General features: G+C 41.4%; 1 protein-coding gene across 1 annotated transcript in view; it reads right to left on the bottom strand.

Moving 5' to 3' along the window:
- The window catches only part of lrp1ab (low density lipoprotein receptor-related protein 1Ab), a 90,192-nt gene extending 75,823 nt beyond the window's left edge, over nt 1-14,369 (bottom strand). Inside the window, exons 1-2 of the mRNA XM_073469537.1 lie at nt 13,785-14,369; nt 983-1,123 (exon numbers count right to left, since the gene is read on the bottom strand). Coding sequence (XP_073325638.1) covers nt 983-1,123; nt 13,785-13,857 — 214 coding nt within the window. The 5' untranslated portion in view covers nt 13,858-14,369. The remainder of the gene's footprint in view (nt 1-982; nt 1,124-13,784) is intronic.
- Between the last annotated feature and the right edge of the window lie 2,088 nt (nt 14,370-16,457).

The raw sequence follows: 16,457 nt of genomic DNA, 5'->3' as shown, positions 1-16,457 counted from the left end.
CGAGTATCTGAACGACCCTTTAAATGAGAAGTTGTGGTGTTTGCAGCAATTTCTCTCTGTAAAATCTGTGTGAATCAATAAATATAGGACAGTGACAGAGGAAGTAGATGAGAGAACTCTCCGTTTTGCTCATTTCAAAGCCAAAACTCTGAGCATGGGGGAACTATCTGACCCATCTGTGGGAGGGGAATCCAACTAATTTTAACTCTCTCCATTTCAACACCTACAGTTAACAGCTTATGTGCCTATGACCACAAAATAGCGATACTTCTCATCACCCTCGGCCATCTCACACATTTTAAATCAGTAATCCTATGTGTTAATACTTAATTGTGTTTTCACCCACAGTAACAAGCCCCTTAATGCTGGGTGTCAGCTGCTTGTCTCTGCGTGCCAGACTATTGTGAGAATGCTTATGGCATGACAGATGTAAGGTGTGGCACATGCAGACAGTAAAATCACCATTAGCGCCCGCATATAAACAGAGGAAAGGCTTTTCTTTTACCAGGGTGAGTTTATGGATGGAGCGGCAGGATGGAGAGGATGACAGATGTGAGTGGCTGGGACAAGAGGGACTGCGTCGATCCCACAAGAGTCCAGACAAGAGCAGACACATCCCTGAACATTCAGACTAAACATGGCAGCATAATTAGAGCTATAATTCAGCAGAGCAGCCAGAGCGCACACTGTGAGCCTGTGTCCTTTGCAGAAAGGGCATAACCTACGCTCTTATTCAGCCCCAAATTAAACTGTCTGATCATTGTGCTGCTGTCTCTTCAAAGCCGTTTTAGAGGTAGCGAGTGTCTTATAACATCACGTGACAAAATTTTAAAATAAAGCTAGCAAACAGCAATCTCAACAGAGTAAAAGCAGTAATCATGTTCACTGCCCTGAACCAACAGCTTGGAGAGAACACGAGAGCTGAGGACACAAGCCTGCTGAGAGACAGTTTTAGTAGCTGCTTTCATGTAGCCATACTTACAGATATCTGGCGATTCGTCCGAGCCATCTGGACAGTCCTTCTCCCCGTCGCAGCGCCAGCCTTTGGAGATACAGGTCACCTGGTCCTTACATACAAACTGCTTAGAGCTGCAAGTCTTGGGGTGGTCGTCAGCTTTGGGAGCTGAAAAGACAGGGAGAAAATGTGATGTGTCATCACAAAAAGCACCGGAGGTCTGAGAATGCTTTTAAATCACAAATATATTCAGTAGCATCTCATGAAATACAAGCATGTAAGTGTTTTTTAATGTTGCTCTTTACTTTTCAACAACTATTCTCTCGTGTGCAGAATCTACATAGGAAATTTCCAGCTTCAAGCAGCATAGATCTTAACTCAGCAGGGCAAAACAACATGCGAGGGTCAACCCGAGTTTACAATGATGTTTTTGTATCAAAAGACCCACAGGCAAAAAAGACTCCTCTACAAGTTTACAACCAACAGTGCTGCCTTTTAGTTCTGGGTTTGTTTGTTGTTTCCTCTCTTCTTACGGACAACTCATTTCTTTTCACTTTTTTTCTTCTTTTTTTTTTTTATTACTCTGAAGGTGTTTTTCAACTTTTACCACAGAGGCTCTTTCATGTGTCACAGCACAGACATAACTGGGCATTCAATCACCGTCTGAGCCATGGGAAACTGCAGAGCGCCCGAGTTCTGGGCAGCAAGTCAGCACAGATTGTTGAGGTGTACCACAGGCTAGCAGCGCCACAGCAACGCTCATGACCCATCAGCAGGTCCCACACTGCCGACATGCTTTAACTCAGCGACACTCTGAAAAACCCTGGTCGAATGGAGCTCCACCCACATGGTGTCACATCAGACTGTCAACACCAAATTTGTTACTTTACTAAATGTATCTTAAAGGGTCACTTCACCCAAATTACAAAAGGAAACCACATATTTTCCTCACTTTATTTGCCCTGTCTAAGATATACCTGTCTCTCAGTGTCTGCTTCTACCACAAATGAATTAAGTTCAAATGGGATTTATTTTGAGCTGCGGTTTACATGCCTCAAGCACCATCAACAGTGCTTGGTGGGTTGGTGGCCAAAATGTCAGACTGATATCTGTCAACACAGATAAATGAAACCAAAACTAACTGCAAGGCTTCACACCACTTGGTTTAATTTAGGTGAACTGTGGAGGGGCGAAGAAAGATTATGTCTTCATGCAGAAAAGTCAATAATCAGACATTTAAAACCCAATTCTCGTTGAGTTTTGGTGAGGATGAAGATAATCAAAGTAACTTCAACTGTTTATTTCAAAGAAAGAAATGTTTTATGATCAAATCGTAGCCAAATTAACATACAACTTGAAAACGAATTCAAGTGGAGAAAGCTGAAGTTCTATGGCAACATCTGCTCTCAGAATAAGGAAGAATGAAAATGGGTTGCCAAATATACACAAGTGAAACCCTTCCTTTTATGCGAGTGGTCAAAAATGTTACACAAACACAAAAAAGACCACAATGTCCATTTCAGGCAGAAGGTTGTTGTTACTGTACTGTTGTGCAGCAACGCTCTGGGAAGGACAGCAGCAACGAAGGTCTCATTGTGATTCTCAGCAGGGACTGAGCCCTCTCTCGCCCTGGATGACTTGCCTCCCTACGTACTTGGCAGGCAGAGAGGTGTTTGGGGTGGGCGGTGTAGGGGGGAGGGGGTGTGCACCGCAAGGGGGCTGGGATGTGACTGAAATCACAAGAGCGCATGAGGCGAGTGTATCATTGCGATCACGTTCCTTTTGCCTGTCAGACTAAAGGGGTTTAGACCCTGGTCTTTTTTCCATGTGACAGTGAAGTGTGTGTCAAACACTAAGTCTTCTGAGTGTCATGTTTTTGTAAATACAATTAGGAGGTAAAGCGTTTCGGGGATCAGATCACAGCTTTTCCTTATATGAACAACACCTTGATATTTGAGGAGATTAAGCGAAAGAGAGAGCGCTGGGTTTTAAAATGCGGAGAGCAGTTCGCCTAGTTCTTCTCTTCACACAATGGCAGGGGCAAGGATTACAAAACAGACTTCAAGTGATGCAGGAGAATAAGATTTAAACGAGACGCTATAACACGGGGTCTGTATTAAATGTCGTAAGAACGTGACAGGATGTAAGATTCTGGATGAGAGTGAGAATGAGAGCTGTAAAGGCACTGATTAGTTTAGATGACATGAACACACCCAAACAGCGGGGTGAAGGAATGAGAGAGAGGCTAGACAGGCTAGCCATGGCCTGAGGCCAGCTTGTTAGTGTGGCTTCCTTTCTGCGTACCAATGTCCTGGTACATTTTGTTTGGTGGTAAATACACTGGATTTGCCTGTGCTTATACGTTGCCATTTAATCTGCCTAAAGACCCAACAAGCAAACACACAGCCACACTGACTGAACCCTGAGCTGCAATGAGTAAAAGCATTGAAGCCTCCGACAGGCGGCTATGTGAAGGCATCTCTCTGGATCTCTGGTCCCTGTGTGAAGCAGTTGGGCCGAGCCAGTTGTTCCTTGTGAGTGGGCATAAAACTGGAAATAAAACATTGCGGGTTCTAATTTTATCATCGCTTTAACACACCAGCATGAAATGACCGCAGAGGGGAGAACCTCCGAGCCTAATTGGAGGTTGTGGCAGAGGAGGGGTTAGAGACTGGGGGAAAGACTGGCAGCCTTCCCCCCTCAGCAGTCCTCTTTCAAAGCCCACTGAAATATCTCAAACAGAGATGTGAATTGTTAATTCAGCCTGCAAAGTCGCCTTTTTTCCAAAGTTACTGCCAAAATGCTGACAATTTCTGGAGGGTCCGAAAGAGGCTGGGATGTTGAACCATTTGAGTCCACTTTACCTACAAAAGGGAATGAAGAAGGCCTTTATTTAGTCTCCTAGGATTGGCCCAACAGCAAACACCAATCCCATTGAATCAAGGTACATACTCCACTTACAGGAACTCCTACAAGCCCAGTGTGTTTGCCTCCAACAGAGTCCCAGTCTGATAATGCCTTCCAACTAAAGCATTTCCTGCCACAGCTGAAAGGCAACCTGATCACACTGCTGTGACTAAATGGAAGGAAATCCCACAGCATTCAACTCTTCTATCCACAAAAACAGGAGGATTATCACATTTAAATAATAATATCCTTCTTTTGCTTATGATCAACTTTTAAAAAGTAAGATTAGTATGATATACACCACTGCCTCCATATTAAGATACCCTGAGAAAAACAACCATCCTGTGGGTATCTATTAGAGCAAAACCACATCTAATTAGAGAAGAAAATGAGAAAAATAACTTTCACAGCCTTAGTTAAAACCCTCAAGAGTTTTGAGTTTCACACCATTACCGAGTGAGGGAAACTTTGGACGCATCACAGGAAACAGTTTCTATTCCTGAAGAGAAATTACACCGTGTACGAATATCTTTATTTGGCTCGTTTAAAAAAGAAACACACACACAGCATGATTTTAAAACAGCCGTCTTCCACAAAAACCAAAATGCCTGTCAGTCTGATGTAGTTACAATATGCTGCACTGAAAGTGTATTTCATTCAAGCCGTTTATGGTGGGGCAATACGGCAAAGGCATTAAACATGAATGCTGAGAAAGACCTTCAGGCGGCTGTAAGCCCAAGAATGCCTGAAGGCCAGCACTCTGTAAAAATGTCTGGAGTATTTGTCCATTAGACACGGGATTAGTGTTTCTACCCAACTTTACATCTAATGCTCTACACTCAATCTAATTTCAGTTTTCTCAACGGTTTCCCAGCTCTTACTTGGAGGAGACATTCGAGGATGCCAAATTGGGATGTTGGTGGTTAAAATTTGAAATCACTGACTGTAAATTCTATTTTCTTTCCTCATTATCTTGTCAAATCAAGAAATCATGGTAAAGTCATCACCATTTTACGAACCAAAGAAGATCCATTACAGGGCTTCCTCATGTTAGTGAGCGCTGAAACTTGACGTACACTGAGTGAATTACAGAAAGCGGAGACAAAGACTGGATCTTTAAAATAGCAATATTTAACTTGACATTATTCAGAGATTAGGGAGCTAAGAAAACATGCGTAAGAGAAGCTAGACTGACTTACAAGCTCCTCCATTAGTACTGGCACTAAAGATTCACTGAACAAATGTTTGACTCTTGAGTTGACGTACACGCTATGCTATAAATCACTGAGTTACTTCCGAGCATGTGGATGCCCAGGCTCCAGTTGGCGGACATACTCCCCGTTGTGTGGTGCACACACTGTATTTCCTTATGCGGGCCCACTGAAGCTCTGTGCTGTCCAAACAGTGCAAACCGAATAGCCCCTAAGCGCTGCCCATGGCAAAGAGCATTAAACACGAGCGAATGAGCAAATGCATAAACATACACAGAGCTGGCTCGTATAGAAACACCCCTCCTGGGCACTTAACAAGAAGAATAAAGTGTGTTTAAGGCCATTTGCAAGAGGACATTTAAGGTTTTTTATGTAATCCAAAAACTTGACAAAACAATCTCAAGCCTCAAAAGGAACTCTGTGGGATGGTGAGTAAATGGTGTTGTGGCACCAATTCAGCAGCCAAGTGATGGAGGCCTCCAGACACCATCACCAGCTGGGACCAAACACTGACCCACTTCTTCCCCCACCCTGATCTGTCTCTCTCAATATGGCCATCGCTGCTCTACAAATCAACTCCAGATCCATGCAGCACATTCCAGCACCTTCTAATTGATTTCATGTGTATAGCTTTGCCTCAAAAAGACAATCTGTTACAGACAAGCAGCTAGATTCAAACGAACTACAACAGTTTTGCTTTTGAATTCAGGGGAAAATGAGTGGTTGCCTGTTTGTTTTTGCTACGAGACTAACTTAGAATGGTTATTCAAAGTGTAAAACGGGATGGACTTTATTAAAAAAGTTTGCTTTAGTAAAAAATGCCACACATCACAATGAAAAAGACCATCATCGAAATGCACACAGACTCAAGTGGAATGTTTCGTCACAAATTGAAATGTATGAAATTTACTTTTGTTTCACAAGCATGCCTCTAAAACTGAGCACATCCTAGTTTTCAACCAAGCCAATCCCCATGTGGATAATTTCTAGGTTGAGCAATGGAGCATGGATTCTATTAAATTCTGTTAAAAGATAACAGTGCGAATGGGAATGTGAAATGACTCGAATGAATGAATAAATAAATGGGACTCTGGGTCTCGATGGTCCTGCTGCGTACAATGGCAGTGCCAGGCGAAAGTGGAAATAAAACCAGGACTGTTTCTCATCACCCATCACCCCTTACTGGTCCTCCATTGTGGAGCTCCAGGGTGTTTCAGGGAGTGAAACAGAAAAAGCAAACCGACTACAGTATGTAATTAGACCCCTGAGGTCAAGTTTGAAGTGATTTCTCTGCTCAGTTTAGCATGATTTCAAAGCAAGAATCCCTGCATTGCAAGTAACAATTAAAACCAAACGAGGACCGCAGGGATGAGAATGAGCGCAGAGAGAAGATGTTATTACTGAATTTTGTGCTGTATTAATTATTCAGTTGGAAGAGGGACTATTTTTTAACCAGAGTCTGAGCCTTTAAGATGTAAAATGTGGAATATTTAGGTATATGAGGAAGGGGTGGGCGATCTGATGATTTTAGATTGTAATCTGTTCTGAGTTAGTTCTGTTTCCATACCTCATATAACCTCAATGACTAGCACACCCGCGCTACGTGAACAAACCAGTCAAGTGATGTAGCTAAGATGCCTATGCTGATAGGATGATTTACTTCACACGGCTCTTCCTTCCTCCATTGATTAGTTGCCAACTATTACAATTAATCGCCTACTATTTTGATATTCGAGAAGTCAAAGTTCTCTGATTCCACCTTAAATGTGAATATTTGCTTGTGTCTTTACTCCTCTACAACAGTAAACTGAATATCTTTGGGTTGTTGACAAAACAAGATGTTTAAGGACATAATATTGGGCTTTGGAAAACACTGATCAACATTTTTCACCACTTTCTGATATTTTATAGACCAAAAGACTAAACGATTAATGGAGAAAATAATCCACATGTTAACTGACAATTGAAATAATCTGAATTTAAAGCCTGTACACAATGCAACGTGACTTATAGCTAGCAATGTGGCGGATAAGGAGCTTGTGCTAAAGAAGTATTATATCTCATGTAATTTTGTGTTTTAGTTGTGCAAATGGAGAAATTCATTGGCTATTTCAAGTCTTCTTTTCTGTTTTAAACTAATATTCTCACGTTTCACTATCTAAATAGATCTCGATATTATTTTTTGGCCAGATCGCCCACTCCTAATACGAGGGTAGAAAGCACAGAACAAGTTTAATAAACACTATCCAACAGCCACTGCTTTAGCCATTAAAAATCAACTTCTTCAATGGTCGCACTGTGCAGTGCCCATCCAGTGGAAACAACCACTTATCTTTGTGTCAAGCCAAACCACAGCCAAGCACTTGAGCACTTTACCCAGCTCACAGTGCGCATACAATGCCCATAGGCAATCTGAGTTCTAATCCACAAGAGCCGGTTTCAAAGAGGTTGAACATGCATAAACAGCAGAAGACTGAGTTGGAGTTAGTACCTACTCTAGTTCCTGAAAGCCTTGTTTTTGTGTCACTGCACGACAAAAGGGTGCAGCTTTGACCTCAGAGGTAACCTGATGAGGCTCTGCAGGACGTCACAGGCCAGAGCAGTAAAAGGCAACGCAGTTAAAGACACACAATGAGTGAGTGTGATTGATGGACATAAAGATAAATGTAAAGAGGCTTCACAGTGCTTTCTACAGAGTTCTTCTACAACCGCCCTGTAGCCTCTGCATAGCACAGCTCTGTCCACCCATAGAGGAAAAGTCAAACCAGATTCAGCTGTTATGAAAACAGAATATGTGAGCCACAAAATGAAGGCTGAACCACATAAATTGAGGCATTCACTGCAACTGGGATGACTGTAAATCATTCCTTGTCTCTGTCCTCTGGAGCAACCAGGAAAAAACATCCAAGGCTACAGGAGTAAGGTATGGAAAGAGTATGTTACCGAATAAGACTTAGCTTCAGTTGAAGGGTGAAAATGTTTTTGTGATTTCATGCAGGTCGATCTCTATGAATCCCTCATTAGATTCACTCTAAAAGACACAGGAGGGAGGAATGTTCCTGGCTCGATAATTGCTAGGAATGACTCATAAACAATGCACAAATGAGTTGTCATCTACTTCACATCTTAACAGATAGCCTCTTTGTTCTGCGGTGAGATCCAAAGCTAGACTGTGTGACACATAAAAGGTCTCTTCTGGAAATGCGGCATGAACTATAATTCTAGCATGAGTGATTAAACCCTCACGGATGAGCACAAGTATGAACGACCTACAAACAGGAGAATATCATAAAAGACCTTGGAAACCTTCAGCAGTTAACTTTACCGTAAAAACTGTGGACCTTCAGAAGCACAGTTAAGTCACACACCCTTCAATCTTGATAGAATTGTTAAGTTTCAGAGTACATGAGTAAAGGTGACAACAGGATCAGATGAGGAAATACAAACTCAAAAGTTGCAAATAGCTATTAATAGTAGTTTTCAAACCAAAGTGAATGTCATTTTCAAGAGGTTAAAGAAAGTTTACTTATAGCAGGTGAAACTGGTGCTCATTAGAGCTGCCTGCACTGTGTTCCTGTGACATCATAACTCCTTTTATTATCACATTCAATGTCTTACTGACATCTTTTTAACACTTTTAGCTGTTTATATTCTGTTTTAATGCATTAATGATAAAAATGTGAGCCATCTTTTTATGTTTATTTAATGAATTTAATTGTTATTGAACCCATGGGTTTGGAGTAGTGGTATCCCATTAAGCTTTTATGTGATGTTCTATTTTCAGTGCATGTCATAACCTGGCAACATTGTGTAAGTAATTAAGGATATGCTACATATAGTATACTTTATAGGCAGATGTCAGTTATATCAGTCTGCTAGAGGAGGAAATAACAGTAATCCAAGAGACCAGATCATCATGGTTGATGATCAAATTAAAATAATTAAATGATCAAATTAAAAGAATTGATGTGGTGTCAATGTAGATGACATTGGCAAGATGGTTGAAATTCCTCTTTATCACAGTACACTAGGCTTTAAATCATGACTTATCAACACATGTTGTGATATAATCCATATTCTAAAAACAAAATCAATTGAGAAATTGTTGATGGATAAAACAGACCTTATTGTTTCTAAAAAATAAAATGTTGCCACAAAGAAGTCCAACGCTATCCACAATGTTCTACTCCATCCAGAGATATTTATCAAGGTATTAACAGTATGGCAACAAAATGTATATCATCTAACATATTATCGACCAACCCTACAGGCAGTTGTATTATTATATTATTCACTCTAACATGGTTTAATAAATCATATCATATCACAGATGGTTGGATGCGTACCTAATACAATTCCATCAGAATTGATAGAATTATAATTATTACTATATGATAAACTGTCTCTTATTTTGTTAAGTCCCAGATCGCAGCAATGTCTACACTGTATTTGTAATATAATGTTTAATATGTTTGATTATTGTATGTCCTTAAAATGTTTTAATCTCCTGAAAGACTGAAAATGAAAATTTGTGATCAGCTACTGTACTTATACAGAACATTGACATGGTCCCTTACACAGAAGTACTATAAAAATTCAAATTGTGTCCATATATTTGCCACACAGATATCACCAGCCAATGACTTGGAGTCATGGCTGCGACTTTGATGAAAGTTAACGGCTTTGACACTTGGCAGCAGTCCATGAAATTGGAATGTTATCTCCTTATATCAGATCCTCTGATCACATCCGACCACGTGTGAAAGCACCCAAGGGCCCCTGCGATCAAATTGATTTCCCTGTCAAACGCAAAGCCAGGAAGATCGGCAACATCTGAGGTGAGCTCGACCGTGATGCGGTAAAAGCCAACAGGAACAAACGCACAACAAGCAGCAGCTGACAGTCGCCGAAAACTGACGATCTGTGGATTCAGCTCAAGGCATCCGGTGAGGAGTTCACCATTATCGCTGTCCAAGTTAAACAGGAGTCACAAAGACTTTATTCTCACAGCTGTGCCAGGTGTCAGGCAAACTTTGCAAGCCTGTGCAACATTTTAACAACTCTGTGTACTGTCCTCATGAAGTGCAAGGAAAACAGATCTCGATGTCCCCATCTAAAGATGTGTTTTGTGTTGCATGTTCAAAAAACAGGAATTTCTAAGAGTCATAATCATATTAATAACAGGAAATGATAGCATAGCAAGCCTGATTATATAAAAAGCCCAATGAATCTTACAGAGATGCATTAACACACACCCACACATCCTATTTTGTTAAAGAAGCCGATCCGTTCCCTTTTTGGGTCTTAGGCGCTAAACAGGGTAAACAGTGATGTAGCTAGCAGAAAACACCAATTACAGTACACCCCTGCTATTCACAATCAACAAACACTCTTTCATCTGCGGTCTCACGCCTTCAATATGTGGGGAACAACACCGAAGACATTTATGTTAATCTGGTTTTACCCTCTAGTCACGGTTGATTGCAATGCAGTGCAGGAAGTAGAGGGATAAAAAGGGGATCTTTTCTGCAGCTACGGTCAAGAATCCCACTGTCTGCTATTATCATTTCACAAAAAATTTCACAAGGTCAGAACCAAAATGGAAACACCTGCACACAAGCTTTGCATTAAATTTCCCTCACAAACCAAAGAATGTATAAAAAAAAGCACTTGGACTAAATTCTAACCCAAGCATTTTAGGCTTTTTAATCCAACGTTTCTTTTTGAGAAGACAAAATCATTTGGGGATTATCCGTGTCACCTGATGAGAGTGCATCACCAGACAGCCTCAGGTGTACAGAGTTACAATAAGTGCTCCCCAGTGACCTCCACTTGGAAGAGCTGAAGAGAGCAGTCCAAGTGCTATTACCTGTTGAATTTGTATGAGGGATGCTGAATTTTTCCAGCAGATGTTTCCAGTGACAGTTCTGAGGAAAAGGTAAGCCAGGTCCCATTAAAAAGGTCAGGCAAACAGAGGGTAGGCTCCTCAGGAATTCAACCTCTTTAGCCTCTGACCCAGATTTACACTTTTCACCAACGGGGAGTCGTCTGCCCTTAAAGGTTGTTGAGATCCTATATGTAAACTCACGAAGTTATCCAACATGGACGTCTCGATGATAGGATTCTAAAGATAAAGTAAAAACGAAGAACTTCATTCAACACGGTACTATTTTGTTGCATGAGCGGCAGAATGTATTTCAAGACTACAAATCATTTGAAAAAATAAGCTGATTAATTGTTTAGCTGATGATCCATTAGCTTCTGAAATAATCAGATTTACTGTAAAATGACAGAGAACAATCTGTCCCTCTCAATTTTCCAGATCCTTCCTTCTGTTTAGTCAGACCAAGAGTCCAGAACTTGCTGATATTCAGTTTACTACAGCAAACATCACATATGAAAAAGAAAAGCAGCCAATCTTCACCGTTGAGACGCTGTTTTTATTTAAAAAATACTAAAAAAGTGAATCCACTAATTAATAAATCAACTAGTAACTTTAGCTTCGTCATTTATTAATCATCTTTCAAGCAGAATGCCAACCATGTGATGGTTCCAGCTTATGATATATTACAATTTGATGCTTTACTTTATCTTATTTTTATCGTTAACTAAATATTTTTGAGTTTTGGACTGTTGGCTGAACAAAAAGAAGCTATTCCGGGGGACAGTTTTGCATTTTTCTTACGATTTGTAGACCAATCAATAACCAATTGACTGCTAAAAAAGATCTGCAGAACAACTGACGAACAAAATAATTGTTAGTTGCATCCTAAATGTCAAAATCATACACGAGGAGCAAGCATCGATTCACACCGTGTTCTGGTTTCTTCATGGACGCCTTTAAGGGACACGATCATAGACTCTAAGCAACACCAGGGATCAATAACAAACAAAAGGGGTCTGTCCAAAGTTGAACTGTCAACTTTTGACCTGCCTCTCACTAATCCTTTCTCATTCGTAAATTCATGCTGTGGCCCAGTGGTGATCCAGACAAATCCAGCCCAAGTGGCCGGCCTTAGGGGTTTGTATCCACTCATTTGATCACTTCTACTCTTTTGAAACAACACTCCTTCGACGGGCGGGCTGACAAATCAACTGTTACTAATGACATAACACACATAGATCGTTTCCATCCCTGGCTGCCTGTTATGTAACTACATGTCAGTTTCAGAGAGTATCCAAGTGAATCTTGGAAGTTTGTTTTGCCTCACCCGGCTTCACCCTCAGCTCTTCAGCTGGTTCCCCCCTCCCACTGCAGTCACATCTAAGTTGGATTAATGGTCTCCCTGTGTCCAGATGTTACATACTGATGGAGGAGGTGGGAGGAGCTTGCCCACTCCTGTAACCTCAGCTATGGCTTTCACTCTGAACAGCCTCCATCAAAATCTAATGAAACTTATGTAAGATCTCGCAACGGGGAGAAGGGCAGGAGCAATTTCTTTTTTGCAACGACATGGGCTGCCTTCATGGCAAAATTAAGGGTTTAATGTGTTGTTTTTCCTTCAGGCATCCAAGTAAACATGGACTGAAAAAGTGAAAGAGACTGTCACATTGATTTTACACATATTCATCCACAGAGAAAGCTGTCAGGTCTGAGCAAGACAGGACGTCAATACTAAAGCATGACTTTACATCCACTAAATATGATGGATAACTTACAGTAGACTCCAGGCTATCATCCCGTGCCTTCTGGGAAACCTGATTCATAATTCTAGTTATGTAAGTTAAATGTGGTAAGATTAAAAACACAAACACATGCACTACCATGTTCACGCTTCCATTAAAGAGCTGAGGGCATAAACAGCGAGCTGTTAGCTCAACAGGTCTGCGACGCACTGTCACAAGAGCGATGGTGCATTTAATGTCTCATTATTACTATCAGGGACTCGGGGAGCATTAAGGAGCTCCTGGGACGTAAGAGGATAACTGCACGGCTATTCATTTCACTATCAGACCGTACCTGGCTAGCTGTCAGTAATAAACTGTGGTTTCCGAGGCAGCTACTGACGCTGCACGTCGGGACAAGCCGCGCCATTAAGATTATCCGTTCACTCGCAGACACAACTGTTGTTTTCACATGCGCCAAGTGGCTGAAAACAAACGTGAAAGCTGATCTGACCGATGATGACTCCCACAGGTTTGATATGAAACTCAAGCGTGCTGCTGCTGCTGCTGGCTCGGGTGTTTTTTTTAATGGGTTGAAAGGTGGCTATCAGCTGTAGCCTTTTGGATAACATGAGGAATTGGATTTGTCTCTTAGAGGGGATATTTTTACGCATTGTTGGGTCGTTCATGTCATGCAAGTGTTGCCTTTTTACCTGCTGAATACACCAGCAGTGAATAACCTCACTGTCTGCCATCCTTGCAGGCCCATTCTGTCTGCTCAGACAGGAGCACTGCTAAAGAAAGGGGGAAAAAAACGCAGACAGATTTTTACGCCACAAAAATAATCTGCGCGTTGTTTGTCTTTGCGGTACTTTCTGTGATTAAAGGCTTTCCTAATGATCGATCCTCTCCCTCTTCAGGGGGACCGCTGCTGTGGCACACTGTGTTATTGTGAAGACAACCCATTTGCGGTGTTGGCTCCAACTCTGGTGAGCACAGGCCTGTGCACAGATGCTTTGCAGGAAAGGAGGAGGAAAAAAAAAAAAAAAAAGTGGTCATGCTTTCTAGAGTATCACAATGCGAGATAACACAACGGGCTTTCTTACCTACGGTTGCACCGTGAGGAGATGTGATCTCCAAGCAGAGTATAAATCCCAAGTAGAGCAACCTCATCGCCATCTCCTGAGCAATGCTCGATGGCACCGCTGTTAGAAAGGAATAGAGGAAAAGTTGGCTGGATTTCTACAATCTAACAACCCGATCGACCACCTCATCCGAACCCCTTCAATGGTCCGGGTGCGATTGTCCGTTCAGTTGCACCCCTCAGCCCCGCACGGTGGCCGCTTCACACGGGCTTCGGCAGTACAAAGAGAGGCTCGCTACAGCCCGGCGAGGCTATGGGCAATGCAGCAGCACAGTCATGTATATTTCTAATTGATTATCAGCATTCAAACATGATGCACAGTGTAACCTCTGTCTCTCTGTGTGCGTGCTGCCTGCCTGGGGGTCTCTCTCTTTCACCACACCATGCCACCACAATCGTCCACACGTCCGAGAAGCGCTGCAGCCGCCGGGGGGCTCCGTTCACCTCATTCCGTGCCAAAGTAAAAAGAAAAATTAAAAAGTAAGAGCGTTTTTGTCCCTCGCAGCGCCAATGCCTCCCTGTGCTTGTGGTTGCATGAGTGGATGGTGGATCTCAAGCTCCAACACTGTGGACGAGCCCGTGACGTAAGCTCGAGTCCTCAAAAAATGGGATAACTAAAAGCGGCGAGCGCCGTCTGCGCATGCTCTAACACACCTCCTTTTCTCCTATTTCATGCGCTTTTTCATCAGCCGTGGAGGTGGGAGAGAGAGGCGGCGCGGCCTGCAACTGGAGCCCTCAGATCAGCCATGTTGGCTCAATATTCCCACACAGTCCTGACTTTTGTTCTTCGCGTTGGAAATTTAAAGGATGATGAGCGTTGTAACCAGCCAGTTAAATGGCTGTTAAACTCTGGCATGCTGCTTACAGGGTTGTTGAGCAGAGAAAATGATTTTTAAGTGTTTTTCCAACCATCAGACTTCAGTAGTCCACACTTCTTGTTTTGCTGCAAATCATATAGCTGAAGACTCCAGTTCGTCACTGTTATCACTTTTAAATTGTGATGTTGAATATAATTTCATATTTTTAAATCACAATTGTTCAGCTAAATGGGGACTTAAATAAATTCTTGCCTTTAAACTTGAATGATTCCCTCTCATTGTAATATCACTTCTCTTACTCTGGCTGAGTCAGAGTTGAAACAGGTCCAAAATAGAAAAGCACAGTTCAAGTGAAGGTGTAACTACATTGTGGAGGACCTTCAACCTCTGCATTCTCCACTAAATCATGCCCCCTAGTGGTACATGACAGTGAGGAATCAGTGTGATGGTTGGATACATGTATTTGGTTGAGCACGCACAACAGAACATTAGTCTTTCCAGCCTTAAGTGAAGGTAATTAATCACAAAACAATAAATAAGTGATTGTATTATATTGCTTGTAATTGCTTGGTCTCCAAAGCTAAGCAGAAAAAGATGAAAATACATCTGTCTACAGTATAAAAACAAATATATATATTTTATTTTAATTATTTTATATGTTATTGCATCAAAAATAGGACATTTTTTTGGGAGAAGCAATCAATCAAAGAACCTTAAATAAGTAACCATAAATCATATAAAAGCATAAACAAAGGTGGTATCCTCATCTCCCTGTTGTTTTTTAGTTTGGAATCTGTAGTATTAACACACATCTAATTTAACTTTGTTTTTTGGGGGTATACAACGTGCAAGCTGAGCATTCAGCCATGGAGACAGGCTCAGGCAATTCAAAATAAATCAGGAAACCCAATATCAGACTGTATGCCAGTGAGCTAGACAGCTTATCAAGTCATCCATGTGAGGATATTCATGATGATCTCGATTCACGATTATCCTGCTAATGAAATTCATCCCCATCGACTTATTGCGAATGTTTTTTTTTTGCAATCCACAGTAAAATTTCTAATTGTCCTGTCCCTGCTGTAATGGGTCACAATCCATTTGTTATGCACTTTATTGAGAATGAAAACAAATTATTCATATGATAACTCAATTTGTATGTAAAAAACTGACATCAAATAAGGACAATATGATGAAAAACTGGCCTTCACAAGAAAATATAGATTGCCCCTAACATTCTAACAGCTTTAAGCTTTAAGCAAACACAGTGTGATCTTTGTGAAATTGTTTTTTGTAGAAGTGAATATATGATTTGAGTAGTTTCATGAACCATCTACACCTGCAGGGGGCACTGAATACTTACATTACAGAGAGACATGCAGACTTACTAATTTCACTGACACACCAAAAAAGAAACCAACAATTTATTGCAGTAATTGGTAAATTTTACATGGCATGTCCTATGAGGAAGCTTTGATCGAAGAGCCATTTGGTTAAAAAGAGTACACAAGAGGATGTTTGTCTCCACTGCAGCAGTTTTGTATTCGAAACGCCCATAAATCACTGTTCCTGCAGTGCATGTCCCTTTTCCCCACTTGCATTTAATCATGGGTACTAAAAACAACCAGTGAGTATTTCACACACTATGCAAACTGACACTTAGTTGCTGCCACTCGTGTTAAGAAAAAGCTAGCTTTTCAGGGCTTTTCAGCTTACAGATGTTTACCCAGGGCCTGAATCACAGGGGAGAATGTGAAGTATGCTGAGAATCTAAGCAAAACATGCCTTAAGTGTCTGGATATCTGTTGAATCCAAGC

Source organism: Pagrus major, chromosome 7 (genome assembly GCF_040436345.1).
Source record: "Pagrus major chromosome 7, Pma_NU_1.0".
Lineage (NCBI taxonomy): Eukaryota > Metazoa > Chordata > Actinopteri > Spariformes > Sparidae > Pagrus > Pagrus major.
The sequence above is the reverse complement of the archived record's forward strand: the minus strand, read 5'-3'. Positions and strand labels throughout refer to the sequence as shown.